The 26,238-nt window shown below is 41.0% G+C and overlaps 1 protein-coding gene across 1 annotated transcript; it reads right to left on the minus strand.

Annotated features, from left to right (window-relative positions):
* Positions 1 to 2,349: 2,349 nt before the first annotated feature.
* On the minus strand, positions 2,350 to 14,641 carry LOC124150906. Its single transcript, XM_046523096.2, has 8 exons — positions 14,427 to 14,641; positions 11,398 to 11,595; positions 10,115 to 10,285; positions 8,598 to 8,780; positions 7,289 to 7,713; positions 5,931 to 6,042; positions 3,334 to 3,416; positions 2,350 to 2,646 (listed from the first exon to the last, which is right to left on the minus strand). The coding sequence occupies exons 1-8, from the start codon at positions 14,602 to 14,604 to the stop codon at positions 2,611 to 2,613; spliced, it is 1,386 nt and encodes a 461-aa protein (XP_046379052.2). The 5' UTR covers positions 14,605 to 14,641; the 3' UTR covers positions 2,350 to 2,610.
* Positions 14,642 to 26,238: the final 11,597 nt, after the last annotated feature.

Below are 26,238 nucleotides of genomic sequence, written 5' to 3' on the forward strand. Positions count from 1 at the left end.
GGGGTCTCTGCGAGGACACCCATGCGAGGCGTCCTGCTTGGGAGGCAAGTGCTGATGGAAAAAACATCTACGTCAATGTCCTCAGTGGTGCAAACAAAATTTGCGGTGCATAGCACATGTTACTAGAGTTGTGCAGCAGTGTCTAGTATCAATGTGTTACCCTGGCCTGCAAGATCCCATTGTCTGGTACTAAAGAACACGTCTCGGACGCAATGGGATATATGGATATGGATGCGATAATATAGATAGAATATCCTTCACTACTTATTGTTTCAGTCGTTGTCGCGCCTAAAATGAGATGATATGACCATGATATTCTGATTTGTCCGCCAGCCGTATCGAATCTACGTAATATATTGCTGATGACAGCATGATTTTAAAGTCTTCATACCTTTAATCCCGACGAAAGCGGAAATTAAATATTGATACCATGTTCCGGGTTCACGATTACTGACAGTGTGAAAATATACCTCAGATCTAGACTTAAACACTGCTAAACAATATAACCACCTGCAGCGACCTAACTGCTGATCTTTACCCGGATTGTAGCCATGAGATCAAAATATAGACGACCAAACACTTTCCCCAGTAATAACAAATTTCTCGATTGTACGATTCCGACTATATCATGAGCATGTGTTATGAATCACTATCAAATAGTGATGATACCAGGTGTTTATAAAAAGCATATATATCCTGCCCCACCGGTGGTACCCGTCACAAACACATGCAAAGGCAAGGCAATTCGAAGTCTTCCTCCTGAACCTGGGATCGAATTTCATGTTTATCTGCTAAATCACTTCCCTGTCAAGAAAACCAATTCATGCGGCGTCTAATCGTATGTTTCAATCAGATCTGTTTGGGATTTGATACTTCTGGATAAATTAAAATCGAATAATTTCTAAATTCATGGTATTTGTCAATTATTGTATTGTAAGGGGATTCTGACAGAAGTTTGCACATCGGTATTTCGATTCATACCCCAATGAACCGAAAAAAATACACATTCAATGCTTATAATTACATTCGACAACGTCAAACATGTTTTATCTGCAATAGTTTAACAAAAAAAAACAGCTGTAAATATCAAAGCAGACAAAAAAATGACCAGATTGATAAACATTCCAGGTGTTTGAATATATACTGTGGCGTGACATGAATCAGGTGATCGTTTAATTTATGCACATAACTTGACACGCCTAAACAGTCAGTAGCCAATCAACAGAGAGTAGGATCAAAACAATGTTCACAGGACCTGTCAGTTAAGGCAAGAGGCGAGAAGAACTCGGCATCAGTCAGACTGTAACGAACCGGGAGAAATATGTCCAGGAGAAGGCGGCTGTTTCAAATGACATGGTCAGTTACCGCCAAATTCAAACATTACTTCCCTGAAAACGGGAAAACACAGTTGGAAAATGCTAGTTAGAAATCCGAAGACATGAAAGTTGAACCGAGGCGATACAATTGAGCAGAAAGGGAAATCCCTCGACTGTAATATTTGGATTCTCCGACAGTAATAAAAGTAGTGCGCCTCGGTGGGCGTGGCTTAATTTTTAACATTCATTGGGAAATAAATGCAATAACACGTGACCAATTCAGGTAATGAGAATGCAGGAATTTCAAGGAACACAACGAAAATATAATTATTGTAAGTTAAAGTTTTCATTGAAGAGCCGTCGAACGTTGACAAGCACGAATATCTGGACTCTGTATTTTTGTGTATATTTGATACTTATACGCCTGATGAAATCACTTGTTCCAAATTTGACGCATCAGTGACAAGAATGATGTTCGATGCAATTCTCTCTTTTGACTTGTACCCTATGGTCCCGTGTTTTTTCAGGTGAAAAATGTCCTTTGCATGTGTTTGTGACGCGTGTCATCGGTGGAGCAGGATATATTCACCTTTTCGCGAACACCTGGTATCAACACTATTTGATACGTACTTCGTACTCGATTGTTGCTTAAAGTTGTAAAAAGTAGACACAACAAGCTGAAACTGCTGGAATATTGAACACGAAAGGAAAAGTTGACTATTAGAAAGTCATGTCTCTTGTCATACAGTCTTGTGGATATGTTTTGTCATTCTGAATCGTTATACAGTAAAATACGTTTATAACAAACACGCTTATAACGAACTGATGGGTATTACGAACTTAGTTTGTGGTCCCGCCATTTGCTGTATAGATGTTGCATGTATGCTTATAACGAACTACGGCTATAACGCACTTAAATTAGTGGTCCATTTGAGTTCGTTATAACCGTAGTTTACTGTACATAGATCTGAACAGATGAGTCGCCCCAATCCCACCTCAGTATCTAGTGTAAGATGAGTAGGAAATACAAGGATTCCAAGTGAACACATGCAGATGTTTATTTAATTCCAGTTTAACATATATGTGTTTACATTGATCAATAACGTGTAGAACGATAACACAGCTGTGACACACGATTTCCTTTAGATACATCGGACAGATTCGGACACTATAACAACGGCGACTGGCTGTTTGTCAACAGTAGAATGGTCAGTGTTCGCCAGTGTGCGCCGTGTGTCGCTGGCCGCACTGGCTGCTTGACAGGATGTTAGCTGCAAATTGTCTGATCACACTCTCACAGGAACGAGTAACAGTGCTTGATCAAGAACATCTGGAAGAAAGAAAATATGTATATTTTTTAAAATGAAATATGTAATCTGGCAATTATAAGCACAGATATTATAAAACAATCTGTTTTGTTGTCGGTAACATATTTCCTATCCATTTGGGCTGTCATTACAACAAATATATCATGCAAATAAATATCTCAAATAGGGATTCTGTCCAAATAAGGGACTTCGTCCTCCACGTGTAAACATGCAAAAGTGCACACGACTTCGGAGAGTATTGGTTAGACGTCTAATGACGTCAACAGGAATTTCCCATCCCTTTCTCTCTCAGTTCCTGCACAATCTGGTCTCTCTGTTCATTGGAGAATTGGGGCGGATTCTCTAGAACAGTGTTCTGGCTCTGAACAGCTGGAACCTGCTCCCATCAGAAAAGAGTACACGTTGTCTGCCCAACGTAAAGGCTGAAGTCGATGGTGCCTCGTCAACGTCATCCCTCTGAATGGTCTATAGGCCCTTATAACATGCTGTCGTAGTGCGACGTAGCAGTTTGTTCAAACGATTGTTGATTTGTAACGTCACGTCGAACAATACTGGAACCTATATAACTGTCCATGAACATAAATTGTATTTGTTTCAAAATGAATGTTTGGGTACACTTTCTTTTGATCGTCTGCATGTGTACCCATGTACACACATTGACTACATGTGACCTGTCATACATTACTCACATCATCCATGTAACCGGAGAAATATTTCTTATTTGTGCCAGCAGCAATACTCAAAGGGCAGGAGTTGCCAGCAGCACGAACACCTGAAACAGACCTCGAGCGTTGCATAAATCCAGTTATTTGTGTCCAGTGTTCTATGTAGTGTAATATTCTACTTTCAGTTTCAAGGAGGTCTCTAAATAGTTTTGTCTGATGTTTCATAATAGCGTATCGTAATTTTGAGATGTTTAGGCCTAAGCATGTTAAGATTGTGTTTAACAACTAGGCGTGTTTAGGGTCTAAATGGAGGAAAGACACGTATGCCCCCTTGAAATTCATCTTGGGTAATTTGAAAAAGGGGCGCTTTCATGATATTGAAGGATATTTATTTATTTATTTATTTATTTTTAATTATTTTGTGTGGGTATTTGTAGCAGTGTAAGTGTATTAATTGAATTGAGGGGGGTGGGGGGGGGTGGGGGTGGGGGGGGGGGGGGGGGGGGGGGGGAGTGTGTAACTAAAACAGTTTAAAGGTCTATCGTAGTAATCACATATACCTCCATTGTAAGCTTTCTGTATGAGAGAAAAACCATTAGTCATACAGGAAGAAGCCAATCAAAAACACTTGTCATACCTCAATCTCATTCAAATCAGATCTTAGTTCTCGCTATCGCTAAACAGAGCTGCATTTTTGGCAGCGAGAACTTAGATCTGATTTTAATGAGATTGAGGTATGACAAGTGAGATCTGAGATTGGTCATACCTCGGCGGGATACGAACCTGCAATTTCTTAATCCGTAGTCCCTTACGCTACCACCTGTGCTACCGAGACTGTTGTTCTCAAAAGTGTCCATTTTCCTGGTCACAATTATATATAACCATCTTTATGTTCACATTATGCCAAGTTTGTTGTATTGTTTGTTTGTTGTTTGACGCTGCACTCAGCAATATTCCAGCTATAAGACGGCGGTCTGCAATTAATCGAGTCTGGACCAGACAATACAGTAATTTGCATCATGAGCATCGATCCACGCAATTGGGATCGATGACATGCATCAACCAAGTCAGCGAGCCTGACAACCCGATCCCATTAGTCGCCTCTTACGACAAGCATAGTCGCCTTTTACGGCAAGCATGGGTTGCTGAAAACTTATTCTATCCCGGATCTTCACGGGTTCCAAATGATTTGAACACTCCAGAGCCGAACTATTTGTCGATCATTGTGTATTGTGAAGGTTAAGCAATAAAGGAGCTCTTTTAAAATAGTTTCTGCTTGGTGACCTCGGATATTGCGTACTGGATTGGTTTATCGATAACACTAGCTATAATAATTGTAATCGAACTGATCATCTAAAATAGTTCCTGCTTGGTGACCTCGGATATAGCGTACTGGACTGGTTTATCGATAACACTCGCTATTGTAATCGAGTTGATCATTTAAAATAGCTCCTGCTTGATGACCTCGAATATCGCGTACTGGATTGGTTTATCGATAACACTAGCTATTGTAATCGAACTGATCATCTAAAATAGTTCCTGCTTGGTGACCTCGGATATAGCGTACTGGATTGGTTTATCGATAACACTAGCTATTGTAATCGAACTGATCATCTAAAATAGTTCCTGCTTGGTGACCTCGGATATAGCGTACTGTACTGGTTTATCGATAACACTCGCTATTGTAATCGAGTTGATCATTTAAAATAGTTCCTGCTTGATGACCTCGAATATCGCGTACTGGATTGGTTTATCGATAACACTAGCTATTGTAATCGAACTGATCATCTAAAATAGCACCTGCTTGGTGACCTCGGATATAGCGTACTGGATTGGTTTATCGATAACACTAGCTATTGTAATCGAACTGATCATCTAAAATAGCTCCTGCTTGGTGACCTGGAATATCGCGTACTGGATTGGTTTATCGATAACACTAGCTATTGTAATCGAACTGATCATCTAAAATAGCTCCTGCTTGGTGACCTGAAATATCGCGTACTGGATTGGTTTATCGATAACACTAGCTATTGTAATTGAACTGATCATCTAAAATAGTTCCTGCTTGGTGACCTCAGATATAGCGTACTGGATTGGTTTATCGATAACACTAGCTATTGTAATCGAACTGATCATCTAAAATAGTTCCTGCTTGGTGACCTCGAATATCGCGTACTGGATTGGTTTATCGATAACACTAGCTATTGTAATCGAACTGATCATCTAAAATAGCTCCTGCTTGGTGACCTCGAATATCGCGTACTGGATTGGGTTATCGATAACACTAGCTATTGTAATCGAACTGATCATCTAAAATAGTTCCTGCTTGGTGACCTCAGATATAGCTTACTGGATTGGTTTATCGATAACACTAGCTATTGTAATCGAACTGATCATCTAAAATAGCTCCTGCTTGGTGACCTCGAATATCGCGTACTGGATTGGTTTATCGATAACACTAGCTATTTAGCTATTGCAATCGACCTATATATATGTGTATATGTATATATATATATGTGTGTGTGTGTGTGTGTGTGTGTGTGTGTGTGTGTGTGTGTGTGTGTGTGTGTGTGTGTGTGTGTGTGTGTGTGTGTGTTTGTTTGTGTGTGTGTGTGTCTTACCTGGGGGGAAATCAGTGGTGGCAGTTTTCTCAGATCCGCTTCTATCAGTTACCGTCAGAACTCCCTTGTCATCGTCCTTGGCAAAGTACACAGTGACCCTTCCGGTCAAGTCCTGCGGGGATAATAAAAAGCTCTGGGTAAGAAACAGGAACAAGACCGTGTGGCAACGTGGATGTATTGTAAAAACTCCCTTTGAAAATATTGGCGTGTTATAAAATACTGACATTAAATTTCGGATGGGGAAATGAGAAGAGCTTGAGTGATTTCATTTGTATTTGCTTATATTTAGAGTGATTGACATTTTCAAGCAATATCACGACGGGGGACGCCAGAAATGGCCTTCACAGATTGTACCCATGTGGGGAATCGAATACGGGCGTTCTGTGTGATGAACGAATGCTTTAACAAAGTACTATAAACCCACCCGCCTAAGCAGACGAGGGGGGAGAAGAAAAGGAGGAGAAAAACCCGTCAAGAAGCAGTAAATACATGAGTGAGTGAGTGAGTGACACACTGAAATTCGTAAGGTGGTGATAACGCAATGTCCACGTCTCGAACTCAGTTGCATTTCTTTATGTTTCGGGGCGGCCGAGTAGCCTAGTGGTTAAAGCGCTCGACGTGGTTACGTCGAAGACCCGGGTTCGAATCCCGACATGCAGTCCCCCGCCGTGATATTGATGAAATATTGCTAAAAGCGGCGTAAAACCATACTCACTCACTCTTTATATTTCATATCAAGTCAGGTACACACAAACATAGACCTGTAATTTCAAGTAACATATTGCCATAATAAACGAAAAATAATTTGCGATCTGCGTTGATTGGATTGACACATTGCAGTCAAATGTTGAATCATATCACAGTTCTGTGTAAAATATAAAATGAAGACAATGAATTATTTTTCCAGATTTATCGAACCCTCGCAGAAATGGGAGAGCTTATTGTAACTCAAAGTTTTTCTATTCTATATTCCACACCCATTCTGACGCGGACACGAACGTGTATCTGTGGAGTGACATGCAAATGCATCATCCATCGGCTATGGCCCACTTATATACTATTGGGAAACATACATTACGTACCGACCCGTGAAGATCCGGGTTAGAGTTGGTCTTCAGCAACCCATGCGTGCCGTAAAAGGCGACTGCTTGTCGTAAAAGGCTACTAACGGGATCGGGTGGTCAGGCTAGCTGACTTGATTGATGCATGTCATCGATCCCAACTGCGTATGACGATGCTCATGATGTTAATCGCTGGATTGTGTGGTCCAGACTTGATTATTTACAGACCGCCGACGTATAGGTGGATTATTGCTCTGTGCGGCGTTAAACAACAAACAAAACAAAAACATTACGTACCACTTCCTCGCTCTCTACTTCCACATGGAGATCCGTCTGGTTCTGGGGCTTGACGTAGCAGATCACGCGAGCTCTGTTCTGGCTTGTCATCCTCATCTTACACCCATAGGTTGGCTCAATGTCACAAATGCTGTTATCGGCAAGAGCGTAGTCTTGAGAGTTGCTTTGGTCGTTGTTGGGATCCTGGATATACAGGAAGTTAAACGTGAAGGAGAACCTGAGGCCAAGGTCATTTCCAGTGAGACCAGGGGCAGCGAAGGTACGACGACCCATGAAGTAGGCTGACCCTGGGAAGTCGCTGCTGCTGTTGGCGACGGTGCCGTTGCCCTGGATGGAGCTGGAGAGGCCGATGGCGTTCTTGTTTCTGGCTAGGTTCCAGGAGTTGTCGGAGGCAGAGAGGTGCACTGATGTTATGTCCTCACACTCTGAAAGAGCAGAGGTAGATGGTGGGTGAGTGAGTTGGATTTATTACCGCTTTGAACAGTGTCCAAGTTATATCACGGCGGGTCAGCGCTAGCTTAATGTGGGAGAAAGGCCCGAAGTGTTACATTTATCAGACGTTTACCTCCTAGGTGACACCCACGGGGGTATGGTACTACATACTACTAAACCTAGAAACATAATCGGGACGAAACGGGATTCGAACCCACAATCTTATGATTCTGGCGTGTCCAATGGTCGCAACTCTGTAAAGCGAATTGCGGCGCCTTAGACGACTGGATCACCCGTGATCCTAGATGGTGATTGAGTTGGCAACTGAATTAATTTGACCCGTTTAGAAAAATTTCAGAGTGACATATACAATTGGCTCAAATACGTGTGTGGATGCAGTTATATTACAGTTAAATCACGGTTTTTATTGATCACAAAAACTAGAACTAGCAACAATGATCCAGGCAGTCGGAGTACGATGACACACACACAACCAAGTCACACACTGTAACAACTCGATCCATATTAGCCGGCTCGGGTGAGTAAGTGAGTGAGTGAGTGAGTGTGGTTTTACACCGCTATTACCAATATTCCAGCAATATCACGGCGTGGGACACCAGAAAATGGCCTGCTCGGGTGAAAAGCGTTGTGTATGTGGACATTGTACATTGTTGGGAATCGAACCCGAACATGGTTGATGCATGCCCTCGTATCCAGATTGCTCGGATCGATGCTCATGATGTCAATCACTGGTTGGTCTGGCCCATTCGATTATTTACAGACCGCCGACATATAGCTAGAATATTGCTGAGTGCGCCGTAAACAACAACCAACCAACTATTGTAGCCCAGAGGCTTAAAGAGTAAAGGATGCTTACCAAAGGATACATTGTAGAGGTCACATCCACACTTGGTAGGTTCAATATGGCGGAGGGAGGCAGAGCAGGGAATGGTATAGTCCTCGGGTTTCTCTACCTGACTCCCATCAACGCTCGTGACTCTCACCCACTGTATGGAGCGATAGTACTTGTCGTCGTCCACGGCAGAGCATGTCTCATTCACTGTGAAAATTAATAAATGCATGTGTCAGGCTCAGTGAGTGAGTGAGTGAGTATGGTTTTACGCCGCTTTGAGCAATATTCAAGCAATATCACGGCGGGGTGCACCAGTAATGGGCTTCACACATTGTACCCATGTGGAGAATCGGACCCGGGTCTTCGGCGTGACGAGCGAATGCTTTAACCATATGAGTATCCTCTCCTCCTATTAATTAACGTCGTTTTGAACTGTATTTCATTTATATTATGACCTCTCGGCATAATGTAGCGAAAAGGGTAAAAACGACAACGGTAGACATTAAGCACTTTGGTGCTGACAGACCAAGGTCGATTACAGGACTGGGACTCGAAACCCAGAACCAGATCCTATCGTGGCTGAGAGACGCATGAAAGGGGAAAATGGGGAAAGGTTGAAGACTTTAAACACGTTCGTGGTGACAGGAGAGAAACTGGTACTCGATCCCACAACGCGTCTAAGGGACGCCACTCTGCAGAGCAAATTGCATCGCCTTAGATCACATGACCACGGCCCCCTGGAGAAAGTGCTACATGCAGAATAACGGAGTTACATGAAAATATATATTTCGAAACTATTGGTCCTATAGCGGCTAAGGGACGCCACTCTGGAGAACAAGATATTAGTCAAATAGTAAAACACAAAACCAATCAGGTTTCATAACGTATATCTTGATGAACGATGATGTAAGGGTACCACTGACGTCTTGTGTCAACAAAGAAACACATACTAACAAAAGAACATATCAATATCATTTACAACGGCATCTTGTTTCCTTTGTTCTATGTATGTAATGCTATTTGTTTTCAATCCTAATTTTGTCAATAAGGCTCACTGTTTACTCTTGATATATTCTTAAATAGAAAAATTTAAATATGTTAAAAAAAAACAACACTTTGTTTCATCTATATTCAAGGGAGAATATCATACTGAAGACCTGGGGATATTTGCCATGATGCTGTTATTGGAATCAACTATCTAGGTGATATCATATAAATCACGCAATGACTTGATACGGTGTCATGTTGGTATAAATCATTGTTCTAGTTATGGTTTAAGATAAAGAAAGAGTTTAAAGAAATGTTTTAGCATTTCCACCGTTTGAAGAAAACACGGTGTACGTAATATTACACATATGACATATATAATAGAAATGGGCTTCACACATTGTACCCATGAAGGAAATCGAACCGGTCTTCGGCGTGACGAGCGAACGCTTTAACCACTATGCTACCCGGCCGCTCAACTAACCAATGCATTTTGAATACGTGGTGCCAAGATGAAGCAACACGTTAAGGCACATTAGTTTGAAAGATCTTACACAGCTGTCGGTCTAGTACCGGAGGGCACTGGATATCACATTCCCCTGAAAACAGGTTGAAACCGAAGCCGGAAGGACAGAACTCAGTCTCGTATAGGTTGTCCCGACACACCTGGTAGGGCCCGCAACTCACGGTGTCCGTTGGTATTCTCTGTCCCAGGTCACAAGGATCTGGAATTAAATAAAAACGTACACAAAAATGCTTGTTTTTTGTTTAACGCCACACTATATATATTTCGGCGTACTGTAAATAATGGGAGCAGACATACTACTGATTGATATTATGTGCAACGATACCCACCTTCATGGTAGGGTCATACAACCCATTAACAGAGCCTGATCATTTAGTGTGGCTTAGATGCTGTCACGATTAATAATCTTTGTCGGGACAAATCACAACGTGGAATATAACAGGTGTACGCGTTAATACACTTTGAGGTTCATCGAAAATGGATCTGAAGGTACCGAACGTTCTAACTTTGTTGAAAGAGGGGATAAATAAATTTTTTTCTTAATTCATATGGACGAAACAGCAACATTGCCAGAAGTAAGAGCTTAAAATTGACGTAGGGGAAATTATGAATTATTTTCTTAATTCATATGGACGAAACTGCAACATTGCCAGAAGTAAGAGCTTAAAATTGACGTAGGGGAAATACGAATTATTTTCTTAATTCATATGGACGAAACAGCAACATTGCCAGAAGTAAGAGCTTAAAATTGACGTAGGGGATAAATGAATTATTTTCTTAATTCATATGAAAGAAACAGCAACATGGCAAGAAGTAAGAGCTTAAAATTGACGTAGGGGAAATATGAATTATTTTCTTAATTCATATGGACGAAACTGCAACATTGCCAGAAGTAAGAGCTTAAAATTGACGTAGGGGAAATACGAATTATTTTCTTAATTCATATGGACGAAACAGCAACATTGCCAGAAGTAAGAGCTTAAAATTGACGTAGGGGATAAATGAATTATTTTCTTAATTCATATGAAAGAAATAGCAAAATCGCAAGAAGTAAGAGCTTAAAATTGACGTAGGGGAAATATGAATTATTTTCTTAATTCATATGAAAGAAACAGCAAAATCGCAAGAAGTAAGAGCTTAAAATTGACGTAGGGGAAATATGAATTATTTTCTTAATTCATATGGACGAAACAGCAACATTGCCAGTAGTAAGCAAATCTTGAGCAAATGATGATCATAAACATCCAGCCCCTTCCCAGATTATCAAATTGTTGTTCCTCATACACGTCAAGTAGTGGAAATTCTACGTACGTCCCACTCTGCTGCAGGCCTCTCTGTTGTATTGTTCAACACAGATGCTCTGTGACTCGTCGTATACCTGGCCAAGTCCACAGGTATGGCCGTAGATGAAGACTTGGTTGGGGAAGCTGACGCACTGCATGTACATGTTGCAGGCATTCGGGTGAGCGTATGTCGTGCTGTGACGGCCGACACACTCCACACATCCAGCTGAAATAGACGTGAGAGGGTGAGTTGGTGAGTGGGTGAGTGGGTGAGTAGGTGAGTCAGTGGGTGGTGAGGTGTGTGGGGGAGTAGGTGAGTGGGTGGGTTGGTGGGTAGGTGGGTGAGTGGGTGGGGAGGTGTGGGGGAGTAGGTGAGTGAGTGGGTTGGTGGGTTGGTTGGTGGGGGAGTAGGTGAGTGGGTTCGTGGGTAGGTTGGGCGGGGAGTAGGTGAGTTGATGGGTTGGTGGGTTGGTGGGTTGGTGGGTGGGGGAGTAAGTGAGTGGGTGGGTTGGTGGGTGGGGGAGTAGTTGAGTGGGTGGGTTGGTGGGTGGGGGAGTAGGTGAGTGAGTGGGTTGGTGGGTGGGGGAGTAGGTGAGTGAGTGGGTTGGTGGGTGGGGGAGTAGGTGAGTGAGTGGGTTGTGGGTAGGTTGGTGGGGCAGTAGGTGAGTGGGTGGGTTGGTGGGTAGGTGGGTGGGGGAGTAGGTGAGTGGGTGGGTAGGTGGGTGGGGGAGTAGGTGAGTGGGTGGGTTTGTGGGTAGGTAGGTGGGGGTGTAGGTGAGTGGGTTGGTGGGTAGGTTGGTGGGGGAGTAGGTGAGTGAGTGTGTGTGTGTGTGTGTGTGTGTGTGTGTGTGTGTGTGAGTGGCTGAGTGAGTGAATAGATGAGTGGGAAAGTGGGTCGGTGAGTGAGTGAGTGAGTGTGTGGTTGGTTGAGTGAGTGAGTGGTTGAGTAAGTGATCGAGTGAATAAGTGAGTGATTGAGTGATTGATTGAGTGTATGAGTGGTTGAGTGAGTGAGTGGTTGAGTGAGTGAGTGGTTGAGTGAGTGGTTGAGTGAGTGAGTGAGTAATTGAATAACGCCATAAACAATATTTCAGTTACACACATTGTGGAAGGAAATTCGAATGATACACAAGGCGTAGATGCTTCCCACCATTACCTTTTTCAGATTCGAACCTACGTTCAGCAGATCCTTGCATAGCTGAGGGAAGCGATGCAAACAGCTAAGCGCAGCTCTTTAGACCAGTGGGGTCACTTCAATCGTCGACAAAGTTCAAGCAATTTTCATGGCAAGACACACCCCAAATAGACTTCCCACTTATCAATTCCTGGGGACAAACCTGTGTTTTCGACTAGACAAGTCAAAGCATCAGCCAACAGGATTTCCTCCTCCTCCACCCCCCCCCCCCCCCCCCCCCCCCCCCCTGGTACTTGATGTGGTCGTAGCATGAGTGGTTAATATGAAGTTGATATTTTTAGGGCATTTTCTTCGGTGTCAGTACACCTATTTATGTAAAAACACTTTCTAGAACCATTCAACGCATATCCGACTATTAGAAGCACAGTATGTTTGTGTAAAAGTAGCTCTTGCGCCGCACCACTTTCAGTTATTTTGCACATGTAAAACAAATGGAGCATTCTCCGAAATTGCGATCATTCGAAATGCAATGTCTCATCAAAAGTTTATCAAAAGCAATATTGTTAATGATGGACATTTTTACGACAATTGCACAATGTGACTTTTGTTTCACAGTTTATCAATTGCTTGAAGATGAGAAATACGTTTCAGTTTCTTGATTTGTCAGATCAACAATATCAACACATGTACGGCGTTTTCTCCACAATGAATGTCCACTCCAAATATGTTGTTTTAGTTCAGTTATATATACCACAGATGCAAGACACAGCGTCATTAACTTGCAAATACATGATTATAGATATACTTTCTTAACATTCAGAAGAATTTGTAAAAATACAATGCCAAGAAGAGAATGCCAAGTTTTCCCAGAAGTCTTTATCCCTACGAGTCTCGTTTTCTACGACGAAGACTCACGTGATAGTGGCGTTGGGTCACTTTGCAGTGACTGTGAGGTTTGTTGAATTATTCATAATACAACAGACAATGTCTTATATGCATAATGCTTGTTTGTTTGTTATTTAACGCCGCACTCAGCAATATTCCAGCTTTATGACGGCGGCCTGGAAATAATCGGGTCTGGACCAGACAATCCAGCGATTGACATCATGAGCATCGATTCACGCAATTGGGATACGATGACATGCACCAACCAAGTCAGGGAGTCTGACCACCCGAACCCGTCAGTCGCCTCTTATGAAAAGCATAGTCGCCTTTTACGGCAAGCATGTGTTGCTGAAGACCAGACCTACCACGGATCTTCATGGATCGAATTTCCACATTTCCACTCCAATCACATGGCCTAAATATAGAGAGAGAGTGAGCAAGATTTCACACCCCTTTTAGCAATTTATTCCAGAACATCACGGCGGGGGGCGCCAGAAATAGGCTTTACACATTTCCCCTTGTGAAACTCGAACCCGGTCTAATGTGACGAGCGTACACTTGAACCACCAGGCCACGGTCCTAGTAAAATGATGGTGATGGTGAAATGGGGTTTAACGTCGCGTCCAAGATTATTGCACTTATATAGCGACGTGCATGCACGTGTGTGTGTGTGTGTGGCTGCTTGTACTAGTCCGGACTGATGCCGATTTATAGTGCTAGCTCACTGAGATACCATGCCTCAGTTTAACATGAATACCCCACTCAGACACAGTAAACTGACTCCGAGCCGACCAGTCCTTGTTTTAGCCCCTTAATGCCGAGCGCCAGACAGGGTAACAACAAGAACCATCTTTTAACGTCTTTTGGTATGACGCGGTCGGGGATCTAACCCCGGACCTTCCGCTCTCCGGGCGGACGCTCTACCACTAGACCACGGAGGTTGTCCTAGTAAAATGAAATGTTCGCAGTGACATTAACTGACGAACAGAGGACCCCGAATTGTAAAGCGAAAAACTTCTTGGATTATTATAGCTTACCTTTATAGAACTCAAGCGTTTCATTATAAGCTGCATCCGTTGATGTATCTCCAAACACTTTGGGCAGGGCAAACAAGCTGAAGGTTCTGGCTTTGTATGCTGTTATATTGATATCCTGACCATTAACAACGCCACTGCTCCCTAAGCCCAGAAGGGCAAGCAATACTGAAGCAAGCATCGTCCTGAAGGTAGTGTGTAGTGACTTAATGAAAGCGTAACTTTGTTCGTCTCTTTATATAGCGTGACCGATGTTAATTAGATGCGTTTTGGAGTGGCTTTCCGGTGGTTTAAACATACCTACGGTAGGTGAGCTTACGTAATATGTCATTTACACTAACCTATAGCGGGATGGCCTCATGTCAGAGGTCACACCACACGTGCTTGTGTAATTAAGTGTCGGAATCCCAAACAATAGCTGCATCATTGGGTAGTGTCATCAGATGTTGACTACATGCAGGAAACGTGGGCTGGGGGGGAAGTAGGGCATTTCCGTAGAAGGTTAAACGTTTTTTATACTTGTAATCTCGTCGTATGCGACGTTAATAATAACTAAAAACGACCAAATGTCCATAATCATAAGAAATCCTTGCTAGAAGCAGAGTCCATTGTATAATTCCGACTGTGTCATGTGTTAATGAATCAATATCCAATAGTGATTGTACCAGGTGTTTGCGAAAAAGGTGAGCGTTTCCTACCCCACTGGTGTCACCCGTCACAAAAACATGTTAAGTTTACATTAACGCGGGGGATACACACGGAGAGACTCAACAAATCTCGAATGAACATGCGAGAAGCCAGGGTGTCCAAACAACCAACAACTCTCTCGGAGCCTTCTAACCATTCAATACTCAGTATACAGTAAACTACGGTTATAACGAACTCGAATGAACATGCGAGAAGCCAGGGTGTCCAAACAACCAACAACTCGTTCGGAGCCTTCCAGTCATTCAATGATCAGTATACAGTAAACTACGGTTATAACGAACTCAAAGGGGCCACTTATTTTAGTTCGTTATAACCGTAGTTCGTTATAAGCATATGTACATCATATATGCAGCAAATGACCGGGGCCAAAAGAAATACGTTCGTCATATCAGACGTTATCAGCTTGTACGTTATAAACGTAGTTTTCAGTATATACATGTACGTAAAATAAACTCAGACAAGGTACTGAACTTCTATACACACACGGCGCCCCTTATATCAAACTTAAAGAAAATGAAGAACAGTGTCGGGCCATAGAGACTTTGACAAATATATTTATTGCCCCAAACACACTTCTATTGCTGTGACAAAAACAGCAGTCCCATCTTTGAAATACAGGATACATATTCTGACTTCCAGAAGAAGGTATAAGATATGATTTGCAGATGTTTGTAATTAAGAAGATACTCTGAACAAATATTTCACTTCGAGTTGTTAACATAAGTAAACATCAGGATTCAGAAGCTTGTATTTAATTACCAGTAATGAAAGTAGTCTTCAGGTAAACAGTAGTAAGTCAACTGATGGTTATACTATAGTGTAATTTCATACCACCTAATTAGTGTAAGATTCTTCAGAAATCCTATCATAACAGACTGAGAGAGTGACTTGAGTTTCACGCTCATTTGAACACGATACCAGAGCAACAAGGTATAATAGATAATTGTTGTTACGCAAATATAACAAACTAATTTATTTTGAAAACAGAACTTTAAGGAAAATATGTTGCATAGAAATGTATATATTAAATGATGACCAACTCCCACGCATTATGTAAAGTAATCAATTGGCCAAATGCTTAATATCTAATATATCAAAAACTGAAAAAGACAATAATTGAATGGATTTAGGTCTTGTTCTTCTCAGTTAAAACTTTGAATACTAAGCGTATCAAACATATGTATTTCCCTGCGAAGCCCATATCAGAGCAACTATTGAAAAAAGATTAATTTGTGTGAAAACATGTATTTTGTGCAGAGAGAAAGTTAGACCCCAGTGTTCACGGGAAAACAACATTCCCTATGAAGAAATTCAACTTATTATTAAAGAGTATCAATATTGCTTTACACGAACGACACGAAGGTAGCATGGTTTTCGTGCATTCAACAGAGCTATCTCAGAAAGACTTTTATGCACTTCAGATAATTCAAACATCATGAAAGTGACTATCCTAGCACGACGATTTCTATGTAGGGATACAAGATGGCATGTGTCGCCATTGCCTTTGTAGAGGTGATCTGGCATCGTCTCTTCAGGATCCAGAACTGTTCATATAGTGGCATGTATATGAGTGACGTGCTGCTCGCGGGTTATGTACATTTTACAACGACGCGCAAAGGGTCACTCGAGTCCATGAAGGTCAGTGCAAATACCACCTCTTGTCTGCTTAATGTCAACTCAACCGGTATTACTGAACCGTTTGACACGTTACTGAAGGGCTATTGGCAATTAATTTTGAAACGAACCAGCTCGTCAACACAGTCTCTGACGCCAACAGTTGTTTTCGAAGTCCATGGAGAAAAGGATACCTATAGGGATTAATAATTATAATTAAAGCGACGGAATAGTGAACTGCAAGGTTGAAAGGGTGAGAGAAAGACAGAGAGAGGGAGGGGTGAAAAAGACAAAGAGAGAGACACAGAGAAAGGGAGAGAGGGAAAGCGAGAGAGGGGAAGAGACAGAGAGAGACACACAGAGACAGTGAAAGAGGGAGAAAGACAGAGTGAGTCACACGGAGAGAAGGGGAGAGAGCAGAGAGAGACACACACAGAGAGTGAGAAGGAAGGAGGAGAGAGAGAGACAGAGACAGATAGAGGCACACAGTGAGGAGGAGGGAAAGAGACACATAGAGAAAGACACACAGAGAGCCACAGAGAGACTCACAGAGACAGAGAGAGACAGTGGGACACACAGAGAGAGCCACAGAGAGAGGGAGAAGGGAGAGACAGACAGAGAGTGACACACAGATAGGAGAAAGAGGGAGAGAGATACAGAGAGAGAGAGACAGAGCGCGAGAGAGAGTGAGATAGAGGGAAGAGAAAGAGGGAGAGAGAGAGAAACACAAAGAGAACCAGAGAGAGAGAGAGAGACAGAGAGAGAGAGGGGGAGAGAGTAAGAGAGACAGAGAGGGGACAGCGGATCAATATAAAACTGAAGAATTATTGGCAGTCATGTGATATAAAACCTCATACTCCGACTTTAACTTGGAGGCTTGTCAATTGATATGCGGAATACAGTCCTTCAAATAACATCACAGGCGAATTACGTCAGCAATATTGTAGGCACGTACATTCGTGACAAATTTGATACACCTGTCGGTAGGGAAGAAGCACAGTTGTCATACAAATTTCTTGTATTTATTTTGGCTGTAAATAGAGGCGTTACCAGTTTGTGTGCATGTATTGTGTCACTGCATCTACCGTACATGATTGTTGTATACTTGAATTGCGGAGCATGTATCACAGAATATGCAGGTAGCTTCGTTACTAATTATTAAAAGAACCCACAATATTTGCTGTTTGTGTACAAACAAACCTTAACTCATCCTAGACCTGTCGAGAACCATCCTAGACCTGCCCCACCTGGGTCCCGCCTTAGCCCCAGGCCCATATTAAAGGCGTCCTAGTTCCATATTAGAACCTGCCTAGGGTCCCTTCCTAGATGCATTGGGTCGGTCGGGTAGCCCAGTGGTTAAAGCGTTCGCTCGTCACGCCGAAGACCCGGGTTCGATTCCCGACATGGGTACAATGTGTGAAGCCCATTTCTGGTGTCCCCCGCCGTGATATTGCTGCAATATTGCTTAAAGCGGCGTAAAACCATACTCACTCACTCACTCCATTTTTGACTATGTTCTTTGGACTGTATAGAATAGGATATCTGATTATTCCTATCAAAAGTTGATGAGCATATAATGAGAATGGAATCGATACACCGACACATTATTGTTGCTTTATGTGTATAACAGTAAAAGCACATTCTTACTATACATCAACATAACAGTACAGACTTGTTCAGTGAGTGAGTATGGTTTTACGCCGCTTTTAGCAATATTCCAGAAACATCACGGCGGGGAATAACCGGGAATGGGCTTCACACATTGTACCCATGTCGGGAATCGAACCCGGATCTTCGGCGTGACGCGCTAACGCTTAAGCCACTAGGCTACCCGACCGCCCCCAGACTTGTTCAGAAGGTGGGAAAGTTCATATTAATGCACAGATTGCTGATGGAAATTTCATACACTAATTCATGCAACTTAAACAAATAGAATAATCCTCAGAACATTGAAATCGTAAAATTTTCTGTATATGTGCAAACAATACTCGTAAGATCATGAGTGCTTGAAGGATTCAAGCGATAACTTTCATTCGATGCATTCATATGTATCGTTACTAACGAAACCAAATAATCTTTAAAATCAAAGAGTGATATGTATAAAAGTAGTAAAGAAATATCTTCAACAATTAACTATACGTTTTGATAACTATGAAACAAATAACGATAAAAAACATCACCCAGGAACAAAGATCATGTATCGTAGTAAGTTTGGCAGTGTGTAGGTTTTAACAGGAGGTTTATACTAATAAATCTTTACAGTGCTGCCCAATACAAATTATAACAGCAACTGGGCTATTATTACCATGGTCAGCAGCACGGAGTCAAGAGCGGGTCAATGGTTTCTGATCAACCCTAGAGAATGACCGGTTGGCCACTGAAGTTTTACATTGTGAATGAGGTGAGGGATACTTCAGACTGACCAGAGAGGTATCGTATTCGATACGTGGCAGCTGTTCAGTGATATGACTGGTTAAGGTTAGAATACATTCTGTTGGTCGGGACTTGACCCTAGGACAGCGGCTGGGTAGGTTGGCTCTCTGACACCTCTGAGATGCTTCCTGGCTATGTCTGTCCCGTTACCATAACCATGCTTGTGTAGATGCTGTATTTATTACATCCCCAATAAAGTGTTGTGGACCCATGGATGGACTCCCGTGTTTGAAGGACGATATCCTAAACTATCAGCCCGGGATATGTTTCAAAATTATATTCGCGCAGTAAAATACAAATGCTTGGTTAACTTCGTTAGCTGTCCTCGCCAGGGGGATGCGCCAATGCTATCTCCTTTGGTATTTACTCTTCAAATTTTTCACCTCAAGCCTACCCTATTCAAACAGAAATTTAAGCCCTTAATTCAAACTCCGTTGTGTGTTAGAGAGGGATTGAGTGTCCTTTAGCCGGCGTCAAAGACGTCTACTCTATTTGGTTACAAAATTATCACTTGCCAGCGATATGTAGCGGGAATCATCCCTGACGCTGATTCCGCCCGACATGTTTCTGCATCCCTATCGGGTTGCTGGATCTGTCGTTGTTGGGCTAGTTTTCGAAAGGCGTTTTTGTTTCACTGAACAGAACTCACAGAATACCACCGTGCCTGAAATCGAAACTTAAACCTAATGTTTTACCTTGACACACAATAATAGCGTAAATATACATTCACATCATCTGATGGTGCTTAATGTTTAATTGTGGATTTATATGCTACTTCACCTTTAATATGGATTTTTACATCTTCCCAGGATACATAAACATGATCCAAATATGTCAAGTGTATATTTAAATAAAACAAAATATCTGATTATCCCTGTCAAAAGTTGAGTGGTATATATTAAGAAAGGAATCGACAGACTGATACAATATTGTTGCTGTATGTGTTACGTTAAAATAAGACTCTCAATATACATCAACATAACATTACAGACTTGTTCAGAGGTGGTCATGGATAATAACTATTCATGTAAAGTGCCCGTTGGACAGACTGAACATAGGGCCAAACTTCTATTTTTTGTCTTTGTTTCTTGGTTTTTGTGAAAAATCAACAAGTTTAACAGTTTGTAGTTGTTCCCACTGACACGTTGTCAGATAACATAAGCATTATATGTAAGCATCACTACACTGACTGTTTGATCTATATATGACATATCAAATAATGTCGCTTGTAAGGCCAGTATATTAACTGAGGAAGAAATCTGCCCAAAACACTTATCAGTACTATCGACTTTTGACTTCATTCTAAAACCTAAAGACATGCCCATTCCTCTTTTGTACTAGATTTCAAAGCTCCATAAACTGTTCATTGTCTTAGTTTCTTGGTTTTTGTGAAAATAACATACGAAGACACTTCAATTTATTACAAGAAATTTTTTGAGCATGTCACCCCGTATACGTGTACATGAAGATTGTCATACAAAATTGCCATGCCGTAAGCGGCGACTAACGAAAGTATATGAGACAAATGGAATATTAACATGTGGATTCTCAGAAACTCAAAGGATTTGCATTATTGCAATCTCAGAAAAGAAACAAGGTCAAATTTGTCAAATCATTACATTTTTAAACTTTGTTCACTACACAAACTTAAGGAAAAACTTCATTTCTTGATCCGTGGGGCATTTGTTATAAAATTTTGTGTCCATAGATTTGGCTAAAACTCTATCTTCAGGACAACGAGTTAAAAATGAAAGAAAGTTTTATCTGAAGTTCATTAAGAAAATTATGTGAAAAGTTAGCTAATACATTTACAAGCAAGAATTAGGCATCCCCATGGTCACCAAATGTGTTACCCTTTCGTTCCGGTTTGTTTCTATGTGTACATCAATCGTAATTTCTGTTCGGAGTGGCAAAATCAAAACAAGAGAAGTTGCCCAAGTGGTTAAACTGGGGGCCTTGGGTTTTTTAATAATCACATGCCCATGGTATATTTCCCAATGGATTCTGGCAGCGATTTCCAATGATTGTTAAAAGGGTTTTGTCGTTTTGATTTATTTTGATTATTTTATTTTTTTGTAATCACCTTTATTTGCCCATCCATACTGTTGTCCTATTTCTTGTTAGATTATACATTGGTGTCTGTATCATCATTGATACCTTGATAATATCAGAGTTATGAATAAGTGAAATACTTAAATGGACTTTGGCTTACCAATTCAACATTGTTATGTTAGTAGCGGTAAATTCTAACATAGTTCGAAGATTTAGGTCAAACACACATTCGTAGTGGTATACGTCAGGTCAAGAAACACCGGGTGTTCCTGAGAGGAGTGAGTGTCCTGCGATACCGGTAGAAAGTCCGAAATATCTACAGGTGTCTATGAGGTTCACCCTAAACCACGACCTGGCTAAGTCAACATCTTTTTGGTACCAGTATACAACTATAAAACGATAATAATTACATGTAATTTCGATTGTCCGTCGAAATAGATCCCATTAGGCGTGAAAGCTAAAATAGTGGTTAAAATTATATGAATGGATCCCTGAAAATCAGTGATAACACACGAAACGTTTGAAAAGGCGTTGGTTTCAACATCTAGCCATTCATTTAAACATATAGCCATTCAGAGTGATAGGAACTTTAAGTACAATCTGACCACACCTTCCAGGATATTTTTCTTTTTATGAATGATGTGCAGAGGACATATATTCAGAATGGTTTGACATGGGCCATGTGATCAGATTGGGTAACTGCGCCCACGTTGATCACACACGAAACGTTTGAAAAGGCGTTGGTTTCAACATACAGCCATACAGAGTGATAGAAACTTTAAGTACAAACTGACCATATCTTCCAGAACATTTTCCTTTTTTGAAGGATGTGCAGAGGACATATATTCAGAATGGTTTGTCATGAGCCATGTGATCAGGCGTGGTGACTGCGCCCACGTTGTTCCTTACTTCGTGCTGCGCAGTACATGTTCAGCCTGCACAGATGTGTAGAATATTCAACAGAAAGGAAGGATAATTGGATTGCACAGCTCTAAGGGAAAACTTGACGACAAGCCCTGGCTGTTTGTCTGATCATCCCTGGTATTTCGCTGAGGGATTGAAGCAAGAAAAACACAGCCCCTTTAGGCTTCAGGATGCCTTACGCCCCGTGAACTTAAAGCTTAGCCAAACAGGTTGTCCTTGTGGCATTTCGTGGTTGCAACCCATCTTGTGTTTGCAAAGCAAAGTTTTGACTTCACAGGACAGAGCGATCGTTAAAGGGATAGTTTTTTGTTCAACATTCTTCTTCATATGTCACCTATAAAAAAATCAAAACAAGATTGTTGGAATCAAAACTATGTATGAAGAAAAGATAGACAAACATATGCTTTTATCAAACGCAGTCAGGGAAAGTTGTAATTAAACATATAACTCCAGATATAACAACACTGATATAACGAAAGTTGGATAGAACGAACGTACTTCTTATCCCCAGGCGAGGTTTGAAGAGAAACTGACATATGACATATTATTTACCTAATAGTGCGTGAGTTGGGTTTAACGCCGCTTTTAACAGTATTCCAGTTATATCGCGGCGTTTTACCTAATAAATACAACAAAGCTAAGTATCACACTGACAAGGAAGAGAATTTGTGTAAACCCGATGAAGGAGTAAGTATAAACTCCGAAACGTTGTGTTCCACCTAATAAAGAAGTTTACATCCATAACTTCTCTTGCTTATGTGTTTCACTTCTAAATGCCATTTAATTACAGTAACTTAATAATACTGATGAATTTATACTTCCGGTTATTATCATACACTGTATATAACTATTACAAGAAAAATTGTGAATGAATGTTGATTAATTAGTCATCAAAATGTCTATTTCAGAAATAAAGGCGGCTGTAAATATAGGTGACAAAGCCCTTTCCATATTCATAACATAAAACTGCAAAGAGAAGAGTCGATTGTACGATTCCGACTCTTTCATTAGCACGTGTTTATGTGTCACTATCACATAAAAAGATCCCGTAAAGATGAGAGTATCCTGCATTGCATGTAAGTAATTCATGGACTTGGCAAACCGGTGACTGAAAACATGAACAACAATACTTTACCAAGCGGCGTTAAAAACTCACTTACTTTCTAATAACAGGGGCAGATTATTTGTTTGTTTGTTGTTTAACGCCGCACTCAGCAATATTCCAGCTATATGACGGCGGTCTGTAAATAATCGAAACTGGACCAGACGATCCAGTGATTGACATCATCAGCATCGATACGATGACATGCGTCAACCAAGTAAGCGAGCCTGACCACCCGATCCCCTTAGTCGCCTCTTACGGCAAGCTTAGTCGCCTTTTACGGCAAACTACTTAGTTCGTATTCGACAGGGTACCGAATTCGAAGTGCATTTCCGGAAATATTTGCAGGACGTTAGTGAAGCTTGGGATGTTCTCAAACCACAAAACTTAACTTTGTTTTGCATGCAGAGTTCACGATCTCCGCTTTTCTTTGATGAATGCAAGGAGGACGAAGTTCCGCATTGTATACGTGTATAACCTATACACAGACATTAGGTAAATGTAAAGGTAGCTGTCACCTTTGCCTAAGCATTCACTACTCAAACCTTGTATGTCGACCTATGCATGTATGTACAAACGTTTTCCTAATGAATTACATACCAAATGTCAAACCTTTATTCATCTTCTTTCGAAAAGTTTCTAGTAGGTAAGCAATACCCACTGCATGATGCGTTCATTTGAAAACATTATATGCTTTGGCATAATTATTTCTTTTACTATAAACTGAATTCGAACACATTAGTTTTTTCTATGTTTAACAAACTGCCATTTTAAATGTTTGTTTTCTACGAAAAACATCATTTAAACAATTAAAAACAATTAAATGAACGGATATATCCCGATAAAGAACTTTTCACCCTTGATGTAGCTATTTCCTATCTGTAGGAAAAGGATTCCAAGTTGGGGACACTATTCGAAGCTTAGTCCTGTTTAACTCTTCGAATGTTAAACATATTTTTATTTTTGTCTGGACTGATATTCTCTGGCGTTGATGTTTTATATTTACTATACTTTACTAACGCGCTTCCCCTTGTGGGCGTTTCAATAGTGTCCCGTTTGCTTTTAAATTTAACCATATAGTGAAAGGAAACTACTTGGAGAACAAGTAGAAAGGAAGAAAAAGGCGAGACAACAAAACATCTCGCACAGCAAATACTGACACTACTTGGCTTCACGATACGCAAACATTAAAGCATGTCAGATGCAGAGTAGCTTGACATCAATCTTGTTAACAGTTTCTGGAGGATGTCACATGTCTGTGTGGCTGAATGCTCATGGCCATCCCTGGAACACGTGAGCCTCAAGATTTGGTGTTAGATATAAGGTTATTTTAATACTGGTATCTAGAGTGGGTGTATAATGGCCGAGTCTTGATACTGTTCTCTAAATTTTGCGCCCAAACCCTTTCCATATCCAATAGAAATCTCTGCATAAAGAAGAGTCGATTGTACGATTCCGACGATATCATGTGTTTATGAACCACCATTAAGTAGTAATGATACCATTTTCGCGACCTTTTCGGACATTTACCCCGCCTCACCGGTGGCACCCGTCACAAACACATTCAAAGGCAAGTCAATTGTTCATCTAAAAAAACAGGGAATATATGGTACAAGTCAAAATAGGGAATTGCATCGAACATCATTTTTGTCACTGATGCGTCAAATCTAGAAATGTCCTCCACATGTCTACCATGAAACTTTTTGAAAGCTTTACTGAGGCCTTGAATGTTGTAACCTTGATCAAACAACTTCCGAGGAAGAGTCGTAAAACAAACACCGTGGCGAGGCAATCTCATTATTTTAGAAAAAAAAGGGTATAACATGTAGGGAAGTCATGAAAATAGAATCACCACACCAAAAGAGGTGATTTTCGTAACCGGATACCCCGAATCATTTCGGTGAGTATCGGGTGGGATACGCTCCGGTCGACGGAACCACCAGTTTTCGTGCTGTGACTAAGCACATTCTCTGGTTCTTTAGACGAAAGTGAATCATCATCATCATCATCATCATCAACATCATCATCATCATCGCCATCTCCCTTCGTCACATGAAATCTAATTATTAGTATCGCTAAAATATTTCATCTTATTAAGACCCCAGTACCTGGACGTAATCAGATCCCGGCTCAGGAGAGGTACCAAAGTACATATTGATAACCCATCCTGTCATAACGATAATCCTGTCAGACAACAGGTTTTGCAAGCGGAAATATTGATATGCAAATGTCAGCAGTATCATAACAGAAATATTCGGACAGATATATGTCTTGGAATAATTTTATACATTTAAACATGAGAGAAAGATGTTTCTCTTAAATATTCAACGTCAATACTGGAGAATAATTTGTTCGATTATCCACATAAACTGATTCCAATGGGTGTAAACAGGCAAAAAAGTGGTGAAAATTAAATGAATAGATCACTGAAAAATCAGTGATGACACCAGGTGTTCTCGCAAAGGATGTTATTAAACATGTCAAACATCTTTCGTGATGAACCTTCACACGAGTGATGCATGCAGTCCATGTTCTCTTACAAACAAATAGACAAGAAGCCATCAGTAACACAACTGTTTCCTATTTTAGGTAGTTGATTGGCGTGATAATTAGTGTTTATGATCAAAGTCAATCATGGTTTTCCGTTCTTTTATGTTCTAAATCTTTCAGTCTTGGCAACATGAATGGGTTAGTGTGACCCAGACTGAATTGCTGACCATACTCACAAGCCGGGAATATTGGCTCAAAGTTAAATAAATAATTGATCGTCAGAGACCAGGCATACAAATTGCAGCATGTGCAGGTATGTTCGGCACAAATAGGACAAAAAATGAAAAAAATACAACTACTTTCTTTCTATACGATTAGCTGTGTAAGGAATTTGTTCAAAAATATTTTGCAAACGGTTATACTTAAGAAACATTTGCATTGGTGAAATGTTTACCAATTAACGTCTTTATTTGACTAGAGCGTATTTATACA

The sequence above is a fragment of the Haliotis rufescens genome, unplaced genomic scaffold, assembly GCF_023055435.1.
Source record: "Haliotis rufescens isolate VD_foot unplaced genomic scaffold, xgHalRufe1.0.p SCAF_12, whole genome shotgun sequence".
NCBI lineage: Eukaryota > Metazoa > Mollusca > Gastropoda > Lepetellida > Haliotidae > Haliotis > Haliotis rufescens.

Excerpts from the sequence above, each read along its gene's own strand:
- LOC124150906 (XM_046523096.2), bottom strand. The coding sequence starts at position 14,604 with ATGCTTGCTTCAGTATTGCTTGCCCTTCTGGGCTTAGGGAGCAGTGGC. Across the intron at positions 11,596-14,426 it reads AACGCTTGAGTTCTATAAAG|CTGGATGTGTGGAGTGTGTC; the intron begins GTAAGCTATAAT and ends CGTCTATTTCAG. Across the intron at positions 8,781-10,114 it reads GGTACTAGACCGACAGCTGT|TGAATGAGACATGCTCTGCC; the intron begins GTAAGATCTTTC and ends TAATTTTCACAG.